We start from the raw sequence: 22,282 nt of genomic DNA, 5'->3' as shown, positions 1-22,282 counted from the left end.
ATAACTACAACTAAATAACTACTAAGTATTATTGCATGGTACTGATAAAATATGATTGCTAATGGGTATAGAGCAAGAAAAGATAATGTAATAAAATATAAAGAACAATAAGCTTAGGACTGGCCTAGACCTGGATTTGAATAAGAGCTGTCCCTCAACAAACACTAAGTGCCAATTTAGTGCAAAGCCTTGTTCAGATTCCAAAATTATGGCATGGGCAAAATAGATATGGCCCCAGTCCACAGCCCCAGTTTAATCACTAGCTTGGAGGGCTTGTACCAACTTAAATTTCTAAGTGCCTCAGCCTTTCCATTTAGAAAATGGTGATAACAGGTAACTCGTGAGGGCCGTGCAAAGATTCAGTGGCATCATGTGTGAACTGCCTTTTTTTTCCCCCAGCCCTGCTGTGTGATGTGTGGGATCTTAGTTCCCTGACTAGTGATCAAACCCGTGCCCCCTGCAATGAGAGTAAGATGTCCCTAACCACTGGACTGCCTTCTCAGCACAGCACACGGGAACACACTGCACAGAAGGGCCTCAGTACACAGTGCCATTGTGGATGAGAAAGAACTGGAGGCTGGCAGTCCTGCTAAAAGTACAATTTACAAAGCTCCTTGATGTTTTCACATTCGAGAGACTATTTACTAATCCAACCCAGGCAACATCACTAAAATGATACTCATTTTCAAGAAGACCAAGTTTTAAGTTCGGGCTTCCCCTGTGGCTGAGCTGGTAAAGAATCTGCCTGCGAGGCGGGAAACCTGGGTTCGATCCCTGGGTTGGGAAGATCCCCTGCAGAAGGGAACAGCTACCCATTCCAGTCTTCTGACCTGGAGAATTCCTTGGTCTGTATAGTCCATGGGGTCACAAAGAGTCGGACACGACTGAGCGACTTTCAAGTTAAGTTCTGTAGGTAACTTTCCTCTATCATTAGACTCGTAGAAAAATATGACAGTGCTAAACATTTAAATCCTAAAGCAATGTGACCTACTGCCAATCAAGTATTGATTATATTTCTGTTTTAAGCAAATTCAGCAGGAATTTTGATAGGCATAAGAGAGAAGAGTTTTCACTTAACGTTCTGATTTGTACCTCATTTATGACTGGTTCTGTAGAAAGATTAAAGAATACCCTAAGATAATTTTATGTACTGTTGGAGAAGACTCTTGAGAGTCCCTTGGACTGCAAGGAGATCAAACTAGTCAATCCTAAAGGAAATCAGTCCTGAATATTCATTGGAAGGACTGATGCTGAAGCTGACGCTCCAATACTTTGGCTACCTGATGTGAAGAGCCAACTCTGGGAAAGACTGAAGGCAGGAGGAGAAGGGGACGACAGAGGATGAGCTGGTTGGATAGCATCACTGACTCAATGGACATGAGTTTGAGCAAGCTCTGGGAAATAGTGAACAGGGAAGCCTGGCGTATTGTAGTTCATGGGGTCACAAAGAGTCTGACATGATTGAGCGAATGAAAAACACCAAAGATAATTTTATACTATTTTAAATTTCCCTTCTAAATGTATGTGATGCCTTAGGCCTCAACCACGGTTAAATTAACTTCTGTAATCAATTTATACTATGGAGGTTTTCTTTGAGACAGTCTTCGGAAAGAACATCTTACATACTTTTAGGTCAATAATTAACAACTGTAGTTAATTTCCACAGTTAATAACTGTAATTAATTTCAAAATAAGTTGGTTATTATGAGTATTACCTTATTCTAACCTTTAATGTGATGGAGAGACAGTTATTTTTAAGAGGGTTTAAGTTTTCATTCCAATCCCAAAGAAAGGCAATGCCAAAGAATGCTCAAACTACCACACAATTGCACTTATCTCACACGCTAGTAAAGTAATGCTTAAAATTCTCCAAGCCAGGCTTTGGCAATATGTGAACCATGAACTTCCAGATGTTCAAGCTGGTTTTAGAAAAGGCAGAGGAACCAGAGATCAAATTGCCAACATCCGCTGGATCATGGAAAAAGCAAGAGAGTTCCAGAAAAACATCTATTTCTACTTTATTGACTATGCCAAAGGCTTTGACTCTGTGGATCACAATAAACTGGAAAATTCTGAAGGAGATGGGAATACCAGACCACCTGACCTGCCCCTTGAGAAACCTGTATGCAGGTCAGGAAGCAACAGTTTGAACTGGACGTGGAACAACAGATTGGTTCCAAAAAGGAAAAGGAGTACGTCAAGACTGTATACTGTCACCTGCTTATTTAACTTACATGCAGAGTACATCATGAGAAACACTGGGCTGGAGGAAGCACAAGCTGGAATCAAGATTGCCAGGAGAAATATCAGTAACCTAAGATATGCAGATGACACCACCCTTATGGCAGAAAGTGAAGAAGAACTAAAGAGCCTCTTGATGAAAGTGAAAGAGGAGAGTAAAAAAGTTGGCTTAAAGTTCAACATTCAGAAAACGAAGATCATGGCATCTGGTCCCATCACTTCATGGCAAATAGATGGGGAAACAGTGGCTGACTTTATTTTTCTGGGCCACAAAATCACTGCAGACGGTGATTGCAGCCATGAAACTAAAAGACACTTACTCCTTGGAAGGAAAGTTATGACCAACCTATAGAGCATATTAAAAAGCAGAGACATTACTTTGTCAACAAAGGTTTGTCTAGTCAAGGCTATGGTTTGGTTTTTCCAGTGGTCATGTATGGATGTGAAAGCTGGACTATAAAGAAAGCTGACTGCAGAAGAATTGATGTTTTTGAAGTGTGGTGTTGGAGAAGACCCTTGAGAGTCCCTTGGACTGCAAGAAGATCCAACCAGTCCATCCTAAAGGAGATCAGTCCTGGGTACTCATTGGTAGGACTGATGTTGAAGCTGAAACTCCAATACTTTGGCCACCTGATGTGGAGAGCTGACTCATTTGAAAAGACCCCAATGCCAGGAAAGATTGAGGGCAGGAGGAAAAGCGGACGACAGAGGACGAGATGGTTGGATGGCATCACTGACTCAATGGACATGGGTTTGGGTGGACTCCAGGAGTTGGTGATGGACAGGGAGGCCTGGCATGCTGTGGTTCACGGGGCTGTAAAGAGTCGGACACAACTGAGCGACTGAACTGAACTTACATGCACAATAAAGATTTTAAAGATCATATGGGCAACTAATCACTTATTTCTAAGTTATCTGATACTGAAAAAAATGCCACTATCATGAATGAACTTGAATCATTCTTGAATCATATCTTGGAGATTATTTTGCTAGGACCTGATCACTATAAACCATGGACATGGTTCCATATATGTGATGTAAACAAATAGTACAGATTGAGGACTTGTTTTACAATTTTTAAAAAATGAAAATAATAAAACAATTTAAATGACAAATGTTAGTAAACTGTATGTTGTGATTGTTGCACATGAAGCACTTACTTCTTCATGGACAAATTTCCACTCCTGCTTCAGTTCTTCACACCACATCTCCCACTCTTTAGCAGCTTCCAGCAAACTCAGCCATCTCTCCCACAGAGCCGATGTGCTTCTGAGCAAACAGAGGCTGTCACTGTCCGTGCACGTGGCTCTCAAGTGTCTGAGGACCTGTCGTTGTTTCAGCAGTTCTTCCTTGGCTGACATAAGATTTGACACCAAGGCCTTAAGAGAGAAAAGAAAAGGAAGAATAGAATTTTTCTGAATTCAGAACTATTCTGAAAGTTATAAACTATTTTAATCTTGAATAATTAATGCTTTTAAATCATCCATAAGTCAGATGTGATCCATTTTTTATTCCTTTTCAAAGTCAATTTGAGACAGATGAGAAGTATCAATGTATTGTTATATAGCACATGAATTTAGAATTATGGGGACAAATAATGACCGTTAAATCACACATTTTCCAAGTAAACATGTGTCTTCCAAGGTAAATATTCCTAGAAGTTCATTTTTAAAAAATTTTAATGTAAGCCTCATATTTTGTTGTTGTTCAGTCACTAAGTTGTGTCTGACTCTTTGCAACCCCGTGGACTTCAGCACGCCAGGCCTCCCTGTCCTTCACTATCTCCTGGAGTTTGCCCAAGTTCATGTTCTTGAGTTGGTGATGCTATTCCACCATCTCATCCTCTGCAGCCCTCTTCTCCTTTTGCCTTCAATCTTTCCCAGGATTAGGTGAGTCGGCTTTTCCCATCAGGTGGCCAAAGTATTGGAGCTTCAGCTTCAGTATTAGTCCTTCCAATGAGTATTCAGGGTTGATTTCCTTTAGGATGGACTGGTTTCATCTCTTTGCTGTACAAGTGACTTTCAAGAGTCTTCTCCAGCACCACAATTTGAAAGCATCAATTCTTCAGTGCTCAGCCTTCCTTATGGTCCAACTCGCACATCCATATATAGCTATTGGAAAGACCATAGCTTTGGCCCATATTTTACTAGATAGGTATTAATAATTTGTACAACACTTACTGCATCAACCACTAACACATTAGTTAAGGTTTTTTAGTTTTGTGGTAGATGATAAGCACAGATGATTTAAAATGTTCTCATCCAAATGCTTATAACACAATACTGCAACAGATAAAAAATGCAAAACTAAAATTGCTCAGTAATAGAGTATAAAAAGTAACCAGAATTTAGCACATAAGATAGTTGCATTAAATGCTCTGTCATAGGCCCAGTGATCTCCAACAAAGTAACAAGCAAGGCAAAGCTTTCAAAAGAATGATCAATAAGGACAGTATGCTACTGGGGAGAGGACTGTCCTGTGAATTCGACCGATTAACTCTCTCAGAACCAATTCTTCATTTTCCCCATGGCTTTTGGTTTAGGAATTTTCTTGAGTGTATGAATTAGGTTAAAGATTTCTGTGGGTCATAACAGAGCCACATCCCCCAATGCCTCCACTTGCTCTTTCTGCCAATTTTTTGCACACAGTCTTACTGAAGATTTGGAGTATCTGTTACCTTGCTCTGTTCCAAGTGCTCCAAAGCTTCTTTGTAAGATACTGGCAAGGGGCACATGGACTGCCCAAGAATGGTCTCCATCTGGCTGAGGTTAGTGCAAATTTTCTCATTTATATTCCTATAGCGTTTGTAACTGTCAAGACACCTAGTAAGGCACAGTTGGGGGAAAAAGTAATATTAAACTTTATTTAGTGCAATAAATTCTGAGCTTTCCAGAATGTATTCTGAACCCCTAATAAAAAACAGAATTTAATTCTCTTTTTGCTACTCAGTGTATTTCAACAAATACTTATTGACTTCTTCCCCCTCACCAGATCTGCATGAGACTTTTAATGCAAATATTAACAGGTAGATAAGACTGTTCCCCAAGCATTTAAACTTTGGAAAACTGTATTCTTGAACACTGCCAACAAGGTGTAAACTGGTACAATTCTTGTAGAAAGCTCCTTCGTCTTAAAACTGCTCATAACTTTTGATCAAGAAATATTCACAAAAGTGGCTCAAGTTCATTAGCAATAATAAAGATTCAAATTAAAACCACAAAGAAATATCATTTCTCAACCATCAGACTGGCAAAAATTAAACCTCACACCATTAAGTATTGATAAGGATATGGGACCACTGGAATATTAATATGCTGCTGGCTTGAGTAGAAATAGATAAAATCATTTGGAATTAAAAATTTAAGATGTGTATAACTTTTGACCCGGTAATCACAATCCTAAGTATACACCCAACAGAAGCTCTTGAATTTGAAAACGTTCTTCCTAGAAAAAACTGCAACAATCCAAATATCTACCAATACCTGGGTGAGTGAATTTTACTACAGACAAAACACGAATGAACTTCAGAATCATAATTGTAAGTGTGGGAAAAAAAATGAAGTCACAGAAGAGAATACATATGTGAAAATAGGATACAAATACATAGTAAAAATATTTTTTAAAGCAAAGGCATGGTCAATAAAGACAGGATAATGGTTATTTCTGAGAGGAGAGGGAAGGAGTCCACAAAGGAACTAAAAAGTCATGGTGTTTACCTTTGAACCTTTCAGTACAAAGGTGTTTATCATTATTCTTTATACCACATGCAGATTTCTATAAACATTCCATTTTAAGTACTGGATGTTAAGAAAAAATTAAATAAATGCAACAGAATATTTGCTATAGTTTTCCTTAGACAGTGATTTTTATTTTCCATATTTTCCAAATTAGTTCTAATGTGTACATGTTAATTATAATCTATATTTGTTCTTAAAGCGTTACCTTTAGAAAGAAGTACCTACCTTTCTACTTCAGCTTCCTTTACTTTGGCTGCCTCCCTCAAGGCTGAGTTCTTAGAAACTAAGTCCTGTAAAGTGCACTCAAGTTGTCGTTTAGCTTCCAGGCTGGAGACGGTCCCCAAATTCTCGGTGAGGTCCTGGATGCCTGCTATTGTGGATTTCAGTTCCTCTTGTTTCTGGCGAGGCACCTCTACTGATTCTTTCGGATTATCAAGATCTACTCTATGCGACACAATGATGGTTTCCAGATCGGAGATGATCCCCATGGCCCTGGAGACTGCTTCATTATAGCGTGTCATATTTTCATAAGCATCATTCAAGACACTCTGGTGAATGGAAGATTAAATGCTGTGATGAAATTTTCAAATTTGGGGGATTTTTGTCATTTTTGAATGTCTGTGATACATTCATAATACATCTCTGGGTCATACAAGAGCAAGCATTTCACACTTTTAGTTTGATAATATTACACTGATATTTTAAAATGAATAGGTTTTTCTTTGCATAAAGAAAATTATTTCTAGAATTATTTCATATTTCAATTTCAAATATTTCATAAAGAAAATTAGATTTCTAAGAAATCCAATCTAAATTTAAAAATACACATCATGAATCACGTCTAATGATATATATTAATGCTCTAGAACTCTTGTATTAGACTATTAAATAAAACTACTGAATATATTTAGTGTATATAACCTCAAGCAATGTTTGTGGAAAAAAAAAAACTGGAACTAAATTAATGTCTCTGCCATTAACTTTAGTTTTGAGCACATCACTTAATGTCTCCAGATCTCTGTCTTCTTGCTGAAATAACAAATAGTTGAAATAAAGAACTTGAAAGGTCCCTTCCAGTCCATCTCTAAGCATAACAGTTTGAGGATTTATGTACAGTGTTTCTGGAAACCATATTAAAATCAAATGGAGAAATTAAGTATCAATTTAAAGAACATATTAGCGTTCATATGACTTTATATTTCTATAGTATTTATACCTAGCAAAATAGTTCAAATACATTATCTAATAACTCTTTGAATTAAAGAAGGGAGTTAACTTCCCCATTCTATAAATTTAGTGTGACAATTCAGAAAACACAGTGAAAGGAGTTACGTTAAGCACGGTGTGTTTAACTGATGCCTAAGATATCTACCCTTTTACTACAGGAAAGGAGGGAGTTTGTTACAGTCGCTCTTCAACAGGCATCAGAAAACTTTTCCTGTAAAGGGTCAGACTAAATATTTCAGGTTTTGCAAGACATACAGACTGTCACAACTACTCAGCCCAGATGTTGTAGCAGGTGAGCAGCCATAACAAGCCATAAAGTGAATGGGCATGGCTGTGTTCCAGTAAGATTTTACTTGTAAAATCAGATGCTGTAGGCGGATTGACCAATGAGCCTTAATTTGATGACCACTTTCTAAAAGGAGACAGATCTCAACATGAATCCTGGTTCTGTTACTACTGAAAGATCTTGAGAAAATGGTAGTTTCTAAACTTCAATTTCCTTGTTTTAAAATGAGGCTAATATTAGCACCCACCTCACAGAGTTGCTGTGAGGATGAAAGTGTTCAGCATACCTCCTAGACACTGTAAGTGCTAAAGAAATGTGGAGTTATTGTTTTGTGTTCTTTACACCATATTTATTCCACTACATTCTGTTATCTCTAAAAAAACCCCAAACAAACCAAAACCCAAACTTTTTGGTTCTGAGCCCAACAGATTCTACAAGGCATATAGAACTCACAGTGTCAAACATCTTTTTCCACTACAAGCACTACATTTTGATGTGGAATGCGCTGGGGCTATAAACTGGCCCTTTGAAGTTCTTTAAAATTACTATTCTCCTGTGTAGAATGTTCTTATAGAACCTGTAACTTCCGTTTTTTAAATGTGTTTATTTTTAATTGAAGGATAATTGCTCTACAGTATTGTGTTGGTTTCTATCAAACAATAACGTGGGTCAGCCATAAGAACCTGTTACTTCTTGAGAAATGTAGATATTAACTAGAGTAAAACATAAAATCAGGTTTTTATGTTTTAAAAACATGAAAATAAAACAAATACATTAACTGCCTAATTAAAAAACTTACAGTGCGGGAATCAATGCTTGCATTAAGCTGCATGTAAAGATCTTCAATGTCATTTAATTTTGCTTCCACATCACTAGCTTCAGAAGAATTTTCCTCACTTTGCTTCTCAATGACAGTCACAGCTTTAATGCTATCCATTTCTGCCTGAACTTTTTCCTGAAACACTTCACAATTATCTTTTTCATTTTGAATATATTCAATTTGCAAATTTATAAGCAATGGCTGTTGTAACTGAGATTTTATCTGATTTAAAACATGTAAAGAATTTTCTAGTTTGTCCTTAAAATCCTTTTCATCCATTTCTTTCAGTTGGGATTGCAGGGCCATTTTTTGTTGGAGAACCTGGCGCAACTTATTATGTTCTTCTGCATACAGCTTTAGTTGTTGTATTTCTCTCTCTTTGAATAAGTCATCAAAGTCTTTATTTTCACTTAATTTCTTGATAATCTCATGATACAAGCTCATGGCTTTCCCAATTCTCTGATTCAAAACTTGAGCATTGAGCAGACTGCTTTCTGGTGGAGTGTTAGGCATTGTTAGTACTGGTTCAGCCCTTTTCTTAATTTGTAAATCCAAAGCCTTCAGTTTAGCTAGTGATGCTTGATATTTGTCGTATTCTGCCACAAACGTATTCAACTGCTTAATTTTTTCTTCAAGTTCTCGTTCTTTTTCAAGTACTTGGGTTTGTATTTGATCAAGTTGGGTCCAATCCCAGTTTAGTTCTATACAGTCAAACACTTCTTTGAGTTTCAGTACTTGTAGGATACTAGATTGAATGCCAGTGATTTGGTTTTTAAGATGATACAACTCCTGTTTAACATCTGGATTTACTTCCGGATTCAGTAGAAGTTCATTGTGCTGTATATGGTCAAACTCCTTCTGAAGTGCAGATATTTTTTCATGAAATTCTCTGTAAAAATTTATCTTGTGTTCTACTTCATTACACTTATTTTGAATGAATCTTTGAGTTCTGTTGGCTCTAGTCTTAAGATTTTTCAATCGATCATCTAAAAATAATCTTTCAAATACACTTAGATCCTTAGAGATGTTTGTTTGTTCCTGAAGATGTGTCGAGATTACACTCTTAATTTCTTGCAATTCCTTCTGAGAAGTGGTCAAAGCAACATACAGTTGTTCTAGTTCAGCTTCTGTGGAGGTTGTATCTGTCTTGGGGATTATCAGTGTTTCATTTCCTTGAAGTGAAAGTTGAACCTTCCCTATTATGGCAACAAATTTGCTTCTTTCTTCCAATTTAAGTTCTAATTGCTGTGATCTTTGGGTTGATTTTAAAACCAGCATTTGGTATTGATTCTGTAAGTCCTGAAGGAGGTTATTTAAATCATTGCTCTCATATGCTGTGAAGTTAGGAATATTATCTTTGACCTCTTCAACCAAGGACTCCACAACCTGCTGCTTAGCTAGAATGCCATCGTGCACCACCTTGCATTTTCTGATCTGTGAAAGAACATCATCTGGGAGAAGGGAAATGGGAGGAGTGAGTTCCCCTAACAGATTCTGGACCCATAAGATAGCCTCTTTTATTTTGTATCTGGTTTCACACTTCTTGATCTGATTTTCCACCTCCATGTTTAATGGTTCCAATGCTTCCAATTGCTTCTGCAAATTACTTATTGCATCTTCTAAAATCTTTCTTTCTTTTTCTCCCCAAATCCTCTTCATCTGAAGTTCAGCTCGCCCCTTAAGCATAGAAAACCTATGCTTTATAGTATGGAGTTCAGTGGCCAAAGCAACCACGCTTAGATTCCCTTCCTGGGCTTCTGGAGAGTTCAGCCTTAACTGCAGATGCTGCTGCTGCTGCTGCAGGGAAGTTTCAAGGTCTTGAATCTTACTCATGAGAAACATAAACTCTTCGTGTCCCACTGATTGTTGAGAATACTTCTTCTGAACCAGTTGTTTCATTTGCTCCCAACCATGCTCAAGTAGCCTGATCTGGCTTTCCAATAGCTTCTTATCCATGTCAGTCAGACAGTTTGATAAATTTTCCCATTCGATTTTCATCTTGCTTAAAGAATCTTTCTCTTTTTCTATTGATGCCAGAAAATTTTTAATTTTGTCCATATAGGTTGTACTGTCCAGGAGTCCCCTAGCAAAAGAAGAAAAAGTGAAGCTTATTAATATTTACTACCTCAACATGAAGTTAGCTGTCATTAAAAGAAATTAATTCTGCTCTGAATTCATGAAAGAGAAGATTGGATTGTCTGTAAGAACACTCTTTCCTTAAAACAAAAATCAGAATCTTGTTTACTGTGGCTCTCAATTAATGTGTGACAATGTAGAAAGCTCATCTATAAAATGAGTATCATAAAAATGGAGAACCACAGGAACAATGGTTCTGTGAAGGGAACAATGTACGCAAAAGTCCTCTATAATCTGCAAAGTATTTGTGCAAAGTTAGGACTAAGAAAAATGACAATATCCAACTCCTTTGTTATTATCTTACCAACAATAACGACACTGATCAAGAAGGCATAACCATCAGGCTAAACTTTTTTTTTTTTTAAGGAGAAGCTATATTTAATACACATACCCAGAATATACAAATCTTTCTTTAAAATAAGAAAACCATTAAAGAATTTTCTTTAATGGTTTCCATATGAAATTAATTTCTATACTGTAGTATTAAAATCATAATATTCTTTAACAATATAAGCTCTTAACACCCTGGGCCTGTCCAAAAAAGTGAAGCCTATGTTCAAATAAAGAATGCACGTCCTAAATTCTTATACTTACACTTTCAGACTTTCCTTTTCTGTCAACAAGGCTTTCATGGAGGATTCACCTGCCATGAGATGTCCCTGAAAATCTTCAAGGAGACAGTATTGACTTTCTTTCTTTTTCTTCAAAGTAATAAGTGCCTGAAGCAGATTATCCAAGTGCTGCACTGAATAACTTTCATCGTGGAGAACCAAGGCACTTGATTCTGTTTTGTTGACATATTCACTTTGTTCTAGAGGTTCAATGGCTGCTTTCTTTCCTTCCAACTGGGTACATAATTCCTGAAAACAAGTAAAGGAAATCAATAAATATGCACTTACTAATTCACTGATTAATTAATTCACTTATTTTCCCCCTTGCTCTTTCCTTCCAGTAATACATTCCATTCCAAGAATATTTTTAAATATTTCATTTGCACCCAGAGAAACGAAGGTCCTGACATTTAAAAGATCTCCCCCCCGACTGGAGTCATGTTAAAATCTAAACTAACATTCACCATTGGTCTAATATCTAATAGCAATCTGGTCACCCTATTGTGTTCAAAGGTTCTACAAGGTCTAAAGAAGATTTATCTTGCTTTTATTATTTACATGCATCATCTCTTTTTCCTCTTTTAGATACACGTTTACTATTACGTAAACTTGGCTAAAATTGTAAGGATCATTTTTCAAAACATGATCATCTACTGGATTTTTGGATGCTTTTCCATGGCTATAAGTACATAAATACATAAACACAGTTATGCAAACACAGCTATAAAAATGAAGAAGGAATACCCCATAATATTGATAATTAAGACAAACAAAAGGAATTTGTCAAATGCAGGAAAATAGATATGACTAAAAAAAGGAATAATGACAAGCCAGAATCTCCAAATTTTATCACTGAATAAGTAAGTTTTTAGGAACTTTTTGGAAGAGAAAGACTAATGTTCATTAAACTCTTACACTTTTTAAATGGAAAGATTTATACAACTTACTGATTAGTACATAATTATATAGTTACCAAATTGATCATCAGGCAAAGGTTAAATAAGATTTTTCATTCTGTGCAAGCAAGTTTTTGGTAATTAAAATATATTGTATTGCACTAGATAAATGATGCAATCATGTTGTCAGTGTTTTTCTTGTTTCCATACCTCTATCTCCTTTAATTGTTCATTTCTTAACATAACATCTAATTCTAAAGGTTGATTTTGCAGCTCATTGACTTTCTGCTCATCTTCAGTGTTTTTCATGCTTTCTTGAACATCAAGAGAAAGTTGTCTTGACAAAATCATTTCCAAAGCTGAATTCTGAAAACATAAAAAGATTAATTGCTAAATAGACTAACTTCCAAATGAATAATTTTTATTTTTCTTGGTGAAAAAATTCCAGTTTCTTCTATTTACTCACATTAAAGACTTTTCAAAAGTATATTTTTGCCACGACCAAAGTGGATTTTTCCATGCAATATTTAATGACAATATTTAGTATCTTCCATGCAATATTTAATACCAAGAAAAATGAAACTTTTTTTTACAAGATAGTATAGGATCTAGCATTTCTCAATTATATACTGAGGAATAGCTACAGTCTTAAAGAAAGAAACAGATATGAAAAAAACAAAAGTTCCAAAGTGCATACTTAGTATTCACCATGATGCAGAGGGCTAGTTTAGTAAATAGGCATTCAATGGTAACAACTGGTAGTTAAAAACAGTAAGTGGAGAGATGAAAGAAATGCCAAAATTTCATGCATTAAAAATGTCATGCCGTAAACCAAGTAACAGTAAGAATACCAATTCTGGGTATGGCAGAACAGGTTATATAGAGGGTAATTTGATCTTTTCTAAAAGCTCTAAGAACTCGAGGTTCTCAATAGGATATACAGAGATGGCATTTCAACTCAGTTATTTATTTTTTCAACAAACATTTGTTGAGCACTTATATATACCAGGTTCCACAGCAGTAATTTTAAAACATTTCACATTATTTTGCTAAGGTAGTAGATTTCATTTTCAGGTTACTTTATAAGTGAAATATCATTCAAATTTGCCATATACTTTCATGTCAGTAAACATCCAGTCTGTACCAAGTCTGTGAATAAAATATATCCACATCTCCAAACATGGCAGAAATTATTAAAAAAATTGTCTTAAAAATACAGCCTAGATAGTAATGTTACGATGTTAACAATGGGAAAAACTGGGTAAGAGATAAATGAGAACTATCTGTACTATCTTTGCAAGTTTTCTGTCAATGTGAAACTATTACAAAATCAGGGTTTATTTAAATAAAACAGATACTGTCTGGAGCTTCACCAATACTGATTGGTAAGAAAATTCAGTTGACCAGTGTTACTGGTTTTGAAGTATCTGCTTGGCAGTTAGCACAGGACACTTCTTCTAAAAGGCTGTAAATAAGTGGGATGATTTTGCCAATTTCCTCCATTTCTAACAATTTATTCATGAGAACTATGGTTAATCCCCATGGAAGGTAGGATCTCTGCATGGGATGGGGGACAGGGAGGGAGATCCAGGAAGACTGTGAGAAGAGGGGGCGTTGGTGCCACATCACAGATTTCTGCACCATAAACTGAAGTCCTGTGAGGGCGAAGCCTGTCTCTTTGTCACCTGATGGCTACTGTTACTTAGTACCCCAACAAATCCACCTGCAGGGCAAGAGCTCCTGAGCTAAAGACATAGACACTAAACCCAGGAAATCTTCACTCCTTATCAATAATTTATTAGGAATTCAGAGCCCTGGTCTCTCTTACCTGATGGACCAGTCACTGGACTAGCCACATTTATAGCTTGCTATTTGTACTCAGCCTTCAGTGGTCAGAGAGAGCATACTAAAAAGCCTGAAATCACCCCAAAACACCATTTGTTTACCAAATCCAAAAGCCATGTTTCCACTTTGGCAGAAAATCCAACAGAATCCCTCAAAGGAACATTTTAAATTTAAAAAGTAACATTCCTTTGTGCACACCCCAGAATTAGAACACAGACACCTGCCCTGATTGGCTCCTGGAAAGATTCTTTTGTAACCAGTCATCTTTTGCTCCTCATCTTTAGCTCTATTCTGATTTTCCAGACTCACTTGAAACATCTTATTTTAAACAATAAACAATAAGATGTTTCAAATATAATGCATTATATTTGAATATATAATATATATAATTATTATATATATTATATATATAATATATATAATGTATTCTTTTAATGTATTAAAAGAATACAATATCATGGTTACTCATTACCCATGACAAGGATATAACTGATATAATTTTCCATATTAAAAATACAATTTAAAGTCCAGTCCTCACTTCTTTTTCATCTATTCTTCCCTAGACCTAACCACTATTCTAAATCCACATACACTTGTCTTTATACTTTGACTACATATGTTAATATTCATACAGTATTATTTTATGTATTTTTAACTCATAAAATTGGAATCACATATATATTATTTTATAACTTATTTTCTTCATTCAGCAATATGATTTGAGGTTTATCATGGTGTCAGATATCATTGTGCCAGATAGCATATTAGCATATTAAACCTCAATTAACAGCCCATGTAACACACTTGATAAAATTGGGGGATAGACCGCCAAACATCAAGCTGGGTAGAGACGAGACTGGTTCTAATCCCAACTCTTCTAGAATGAGAATTTGGCTGATTAACACCTTCTGATGTCAATTCCCTAACCCGAAACACAGAGTTAGGATAGAAATTTTCTAAGGTTCCTCAGCCTAATATTTTAAGACTTTGAAGAATGTCCTCAAATGCATGTTGCTCCTAGATGTTAATACCATTTATACCATGTAAGTCACTCCTGTACAGAAATAAATTTTGGATTGAGAATAATACCTCTAGAGCAACAACCAAGATTTGCATAGTGGCCAGAAAGCAAAGTAATATACTTGGAAGACAGAGTTGACACACGACCTAACTACATGTTCCAAGACAAAAATTTTTCTACTGACTTACTAGGATAACCAACACCAGAAATAAACATCATTTACCCCAGGAATGAACTCTCTTTCTTCCTCTTCATTCTAGTACTGACTTCCCTGAGTTTCTGGTCACTCAGCTACAGCTGGATGCCTTGCATGTTTTATGTCTATGATCATCCATGTTCATTTAAATACGGAAATTATAAACACTCAGAAAATGTTAAAAAGAACAAAAAATGATTCAGACATACTGACTGACAATTATACCCAATAACAAAGACATTCAAAAAGCAATCATAGAAAAACGGTGTTTTGTTTTTTTTAGGCATATTTATGCCATGAAGGTTGACATTTGGGAAGGAAGGGACAAGAAAGATCATTCAATATGGGTTAGGCTATAATGCTGCTTTATGAGTTTTTAGAAAAATAATGAGAGAAGAATGTATCAGTTACCCTGTGTTTCCTTTTTATCATTTCCTTTTATGACATGTAGAATCCTGAGAGATTACTCAGACCTCACTTTTTATCATATCCTAATTTGTAACCCCACTTAAGTTATATAGGAAGGGGGAGATGGAAGGTAGTTTTGTATTTTCATATTTAAAAAATTTTAGAAATTCACCTCTGTAAAAATATACAGTATGATCTTGGATCATAAGCACCTACACCCTTCAGACTGCATTTTGTAATTTCTTGTGCCTCTAAGCCTGCCTTAACATTTTTGATATTAAAGAAAAAGTCAGCCAAAGGTCTGATTCTAAAATATCCCTTGAGTGAGTGAGTGAGTGAAAGTCAGTCAGTCATGCCTGACTCTTTGCAAGCTCATGGACTATACAGTCCATGGAATTCTCCAAGCCAGAATACTGGATTGGGTAGTCTTTCCCTTCTCCAGGGAATCTTCCCAATCCAGGGATCGAACCCAGTCTCCCACATCGCAGGCAGATTCTTTACCAGCTGAGCCACAGGGAAGCCTAAGAATACTGGAGTATGTAGCCTGTCCCTTCTCCAGCAGATCTTCCGGATCCAGGAATTGAACCGGTGTCTCTTGTATTACAGGCAGATTCTTTACCAACTGAGCTATAAGGAAGCCCACGTGTCTTTACTGGGGCTAAGTAAGAAAGTATTACAAAATTCAGATTTGTTGTTCTGTCACTAAGCTGTGTCCAGCTCTTTGCGACCCCATGGACTACACCACATCAGGCTCCTCTGTTTTCCACTATCTCCTGGAGTTTGCTCAAATTCATGTCCACTGACTCGGTGATGTTATCTAACCATCTCATCCTCTGTCACCCCCTTTTTCTTTTGCATTCAGTCTTTCCCAATATCAGGGTCTTTCCCAAAGAACTGGCTCTTCACATCAGGTGGCCAAAGGTTCCAATAAATTTTTTTTTATTAAAAAAGAGGTGTTACATATACACAATGGAATATTCAGTTCAGTTGCTCAGTTGTGTCTGATTCTTTGCGACCCCATGGACTGAAGCATGCCAGGCCTCCCTGTCCATCATCAACTCCTGGAGCTTGCTCAAACTCATGTCCATCTAGTCAGTGATGCTATCCAACCATCTCATCCTCTGTCATCACCTTCTCCTCCTGCCTTCAATCTTTCCCAGCATCAGAGTCTTTTCCAATGAGTCAGTTATTCACATCAGGTGGCCAAAGTATTGGAGCTTCAGATTCAGTCTCAATCCTTCTAATGAATATTCAGGACTGACTTCCTTTAGGATTGACTGGTTTGATCTCTGTGCTGTCCAAGGGACTCTCAAGAGTCTTCTCCAACAACACAATTCAAAAGCATCAATTCTTCAGCACTCAGCTTTCTTTGTGGTCCAATTCTCATATCCATACATGACTGCTGGAAAAACCATAGCTTTGACTTGACAGATCTTTGTCAGCAAAGTAATGTCTCTGCTTTTTAATATGCTGCCTAGGTTGGTCATAGCTTTTCTTCCAAGGAGCAACCATCTTTTAATTTACCCAACCATTAAAAAGAATGAAACTAGAACACTTTCTAACACCATACACAAAAATAAACTCAAAGTGGATTAAAGATCTAAACATAAGACCAGAGACTATAAAACTCCTAGAGGAAAACACAGGCAAAACACCCTCTGACATAATCTGATTATGCAGGATCCTCTATGACCCACCTCCCAGAGTAATGGAAATAAAAGCAAAAATAAACATATGGGACCTAACTAAAAAGCTTTTGCACAACGAAGGAACTATAAGCAAGGTGAAAACACAGCCTTCAGAGTGGGAGAAAATAAGAGCAAACGAAGCAACTGACAAAGAATTAATCTCAAAAAATACAAGCAATTCCTGTAGCTCAAGTCCAGAAAAATAAACGACCCAATCAAAAAATCGGCCAAAGAACTAAACATTTCTCCAAAGAAGACATACAGATGGCTAACAAACACATGAAAAGATGCTCAACATCATTCATTACCAGAGAAATGCAAATCAAAACCACAATGAGGTACCATCTCACGCCAGTCAGAATGGCTGCTATCCGAAAGTCTACAAACAGTAAGTGCTGGAAAGGGTGTGGAGAAAAGGGAACCCTCTTGCACTGTTGGTGGGAATGCAAACTAGTACAGCCATTATGGAGAACAGTGTGGAGATTCCTTAAAAAACTGGAAACAGAACTGCCATATGACCCAGCAATCCCACTCCTGGGCATACACACCAAGGAAACCAGCATTGAAAGAGACACATGTACCCCAATGTTCATCACAGCACTGTTTATAATAGCCAGGACATGGAAGCAACCTAGATGTCCATTGGCAGACGAACAGATAAGAAAGCTGTGGTACATATACACAATGGAATATTACTCAGCCATTAAAAAGAATACATTTGAATCTGTTTTAATGAGGTAGATGAAATTGGAGCCTATTATACAGAGTAAAGTAAGTTAGAAAGAAAAACACCAATACAGTATCAGATCAGATCAGATCAGTCACTCAGTCGTGTCCAATTCTTTGCGACCCCATGAATCGCAGCACGCCAGGCCTCCCCGTCCATCACCAACTCCTGGAGTTCACTGAGACTCACGTCCATCGAGTCAGTGATGCCATCCATCCATCTCATCCTCTGTTGTCCCCTTCTCCTCTTGCCCCCAATCCCTCCCAGCATCAGAGTCTTTTCCAATGAGTCAACTCTTCACATGAGATGGCCAAAGTACTCAGCTTTAGCATCATTCCTTCCAAAGAAATCCCAGGGCTGATCTCCTTCAGAATGGACTGGTTGGATCTCCTTACAGTATACTAATGCATATATATGGAATTTAGAAAGATGGTAACGATAACCTTGTATGCGAGACAGCAAAAATGACACAGATGTAAAGAACAGTCTTTCGGACTCTGTGGGAGAGGACAAGGGTGAGATTTGAGAGAATAGTATTGAAACATGTATATTATCATATGTGAAACAGATCGCCAGTTCAGGTTCGATGCATGAGACAGGGTGCTCAGGGTTGGTGCACTGGGATGACCGTGAGGGATGGGATGGGGAGGGAGATGGGAGGGAGGGTCAGGATGGGGAACACATGTACACTCATGGCTGATTCATGTCAATATATGGCAAAAACCACTACAATATTGTAATTAGCCTCCAATTAAAATAAATTTAAAAAAAAGAATGAAATAATGCTATTTGCAGCATCATAGACATTCTTGGAGACTGTCATACTAAATAAAGTAACTAGACAGAGAAAGATAAAACCATATATCATTTATATGTGGACTCTAAGATAAAATGAAACAAATGAATTTATCTACAGAACAGAAGTAGACTCACTGACGTAGAGAATGAACTTATGGTTACCAGGTGGACAGGACGGAGGGTGGGGATAGACTGGGAGTTTGGGACTGACATGTACACACTGCTATATTTGAAATAAAATGCCTTTCCATATTTAAAAAAAAGAAAAAAGATTCATGTTACAATAGAGGGGAAAAAAGGTGTTAAAAATGTTACTAGAAACTAAAACTATCTTCCTCTAGTACAGGCTTATGAAAATTATTTGAAGACTTAAGTCCCTTCATCTGCTTTTAAAAAGGAAAAAGCATTCTAATGAAGTAGCATGAATTATCATTAGCTCATCATTCAAGAATGAGTAAAAGCTTAATAAACAAAAATTTCTATTATTGGGTTGTGATCTTTAGTTTTCAATATACTCTACTGAATTCGGGTAGTTCACAGCCAACATGGGTCTGAGAAGCTAAACTTAGAGTTATTAAGCAAATCCACTTATCAATGTCACGTATTAGGATAGAAAAGTACTCAAGTGTTTTTCCTTTTTTACTTTTTACAGTTCTTTAAATACCATTAAGAAAGTTCCTTTTACAGATACAACTTCAAGAGTCTCATCACAGGGCCCTAAGCTTTTAAGACATACTTTGTTAGCTCGATCCAACAAGTGGGACTTCATGTCAGAGACATGTTCCATTGGCATTTTACCTTGTTTCTCATTTTAGGAAACCCTATCTGGCTCCTCTAGTCCTCCATGCACTTCTTCTCTCTTTTTTTGGCTGCACTGGGACTTTGTTGCTGCACGTGGGATTTCTCTAGTTGTGGAAGCAGGGGTGGTTCCTCTCTTCTTGTGCTGGCTGAGCTTCTCATTGCAGAGGCTTCTCTTATTGCAGAGCAGAGGCTCTAGGGCATGTGGGCTTCAATAGCTGCAGCTCTTGGGCTCAGTAGTTGGAGCTCGCCAGCTCTAGAGCACCGGCTCAGTAGTTGTGCTGCATGGGCTTAGTTGCCCCAAGGCATGTGAAATCTTCCCAGACTAGGGGTTGAAACCATGCTCCCCTGCACTGGCAGGTGGATTCTTAACCACTAGACCAGCACAGGGAAGTCCCTCCATGTATTTCTGCTCTTGGAAGACAACAGAAGTGCAGATTCTCTTCATCCCCGTGTATCACATATTCCATAAAATGCTGACAATTAAAGGGCTAACTTTCACTGTTGTCCCAATGGACCCTGGACTGCGAGAGGCTGCCAAACAAGGAGACTCTTTCAAGTGGAGTTTATTGGAAGGCTCTTTGTGCCTTTTCCATTTCAGTCTCTCACCTATGAGAAACCACTTTAAAAGCCACAGGGAAATATACCCATTTGGATGTTTAGAAAGAAAACAGAACGATATTCTTCTTTCTTCTCCCCAGGAAGATCAGAAGTCTGAATGTCATTATTCTCACACTAAATGACCTGACAACAGTTAAAAATACATTTGCAGTATAGGGTTAACGTAAGAAGATAAAGAAAGGCAGCTATCCTTCCATACAGTCTCTGATTTCACTATGAAATCAACAACAACAAAAAAGACCCACCAAAATAGAGCCGTTAGATTTTTTTTTTTCTTTAGAAAATGGGTAAAGTGCATTTTCTTTTGCCTTCTCTAATTTGCTTTTGAGCTCTTGACCCAAGAAATTGTATCTGATTACATATCAGAGAGAATAATAAACCTAAATTGATGACTGACATTTCTAACAGATGAACAGTAATATTTCACTGCTGAAATCCTGGACAGTTTTCTAAGGGCTCTTTTTACAAGTGAGCATCATAAATAGCCAGCACATTGAGGGTTTAATTACGAAATCAGGAGGCTTGATTTACGACCCTCTCTTCAGAGCCCAACAACACCTCTCCGTTCGCAGACATGATGTCTTAGAGCTGCAATCATAAGCACTAACCTTATTGATTTCCCAGTCTTCCTCCAACTTTTCCATTGCAGCTGAGTCCTGAGTGGACTCCTGTACATCAGAAGTGACCTGCTCCTCTCTGCCTGGCAGAGGAAACTTTGCTTTGTTTTCTGTTGAGCATTTTGATTTGAGAATGCTGTTGAGACAGTTTTCCATCTCCTGCTTAGCAGATTCAAGTCTGTTTTCCAAATCTTTTTGTTTACACTTCAGTGATTTTATATCATCTTTAATAATCTTCTGTCCTGCTGAAGATGTATTTTGCTTGATGGACTTTGCTAAAGTTAAAATCTTCTCTAATGGGCCATCTTGTAAATGGAGACTATTCTCTAGGTCCTGTGAGCAGAGAAAAGATTGTCACAAAAGTATCACTGTTCAATTATCACAAAAGTTAGTTGACTTTTGTAAATTATAGAGTATTCTGCTTCACTAGTGGGAAGCTTTGTAAGAAACATATCAACCCATATCACAAAGAAGAAACTTTGGGCAAAATTTAAACTAATGTAGTGACCCAGATCAAATTCCCCAATAGATTTTATAAGATACTAGAAGATTTTACCGGAGAAGGCGATGGCACCCCACTCCAGTACTCTTGCCTGGAAAATCCCATGGATGGACAAGCCTGGTAGGCTGTGGTCCATGGGGTCGCTAAGAGTCGGACATGACTGAGCGACTTCACTTTCACTTTTCACTTTCATGCATCGGAGAAGGAAATGGCAACCCACTCCAGTGTTCTTGCCTGGAGAATCCCAGGTGCGGGGGAGCCTGGTGGGCTGCCGTCTGTGGGGTCGCACAGAGTCGGACACGACTGAAGCGACTTAGCAGCAGCAGCAGCAGAAAATTTTATAAGATTACATTTATAAAAAGTAATGAAGAAAATGTTCACAACCCATTCCTAGAACATAGGAAATGGCCAACACATATTTGTTGAGTATATATTTTGTTCAAGATACTAATTAATATATAAATAATACTAAAATCAAACACAACCAAAACACTAATAAGTGCCTACTTTGTGCAAGGCCCTAAAAAGAATAAAATCATTTAGTATGTGCTCATATGAATCTAGTGCTAACATTTAAAATTCAGAGCAAAGCTTAAATCAATCAAATGCAATATCTTAAATATAGTAGGGACTCAATCAATATTTACTAAATGCTTAAATGAATGAGGCTAATTTGAGATCTCCAGACTCAAAAGGAATTTGATAAACTATAGCACGTACAGATATTACTACTGAAACAGAATAAGCCTAAAAGTTACTAGGTGAACTATGCTGTATTTATTGCTCACTGTTCTAATGGACTACACAGTAAGTATTCATTCATTCATGCGAGTAATATGGTCAAGTTTTAAAATTACATAGATGAGTAAAATATAGTCCCTTCACAATCCTATAGCCTAGTGAGAGTGACACAGAAGTAAACAGACCATTGTAAAAGAATGTGGAAAGATGTATGCTAACAAATACGCACAGGTCATTGAAACATTTTCAGCTGGAAGAAGGGAGTTCCAGATTGCATTTTGGATAGATACGAGGTGGCCATGGGCAAGCTGCACCACCAAGGGTGACAGTGCAGGCAGGGAGCCTACTCAGACATCTAACAAACAC

General features: G+C 37.3%; 1 protein-coding gene across 13 annotated transcripts in view; it reads right to left on the bottom strand.

Moving 5' to 3' along the window:
- Positions 1–22,282, bottom strand: part of SYNE2 (spectrin repeat containing nuclear envelope protein 2) — a 326,466-nt gene that overhangs the window by 147,233 nt on the left and 156,951 nt on the right. For all 13 annotated transcript variants that reach the window (XM_061429086.1, XM_061429085.1, XM_061429088.1 and 10 more), the window contains 7 exons: positions 20,665–21,006; positions 12,165–12,320; positions 11,042–11,307; positions 8,291–10,394; positions 6,204–6,526; positions 4,919–5,063; positions 3,402–3,620 (listed from right to left, as the gene is read on the bottom strand). In XM_061429086.1, coding sequence (XP_061285070.1) covers positions 3,402–3,620; positions 4,919–5,063; positions 6,204–6,526; positions 8,291–10,394; positions 11,042–11,307; positions 12,165–12,320; positions 20,665–21,006 — 3,555 coding nt within the window. The remainder of the gene's footprint in view (positions 1–3,401; positions 3,621–4,918; positions 5,064–6,203; positions 6,527–8,290; positions 10,395–11,041; positions 11,308–12,164; positions 12,321–20,664; positions 21,007–22,282) is intronic.

This window comes from Bos javanicus, chromosome 10, assembly GCF_032452875.1.
Source record: "Bos javanicus breed banteng chromosome 10, ARS-OSU_banteng_1.0, whole genome shotgun sequence".
Taxonomy (NCBI): domain Eukaryota; kingdom Metazoa; phylum Chordata; class Mammalia; order Artiodactyla; family Bovidae; genus Bos; species Bos javanicus.
The sequence above is the reverse complement of the archived record's forward strand: the minus strand, read 5'-3'. Positions and strand labels throughout refer to the sequence as shown.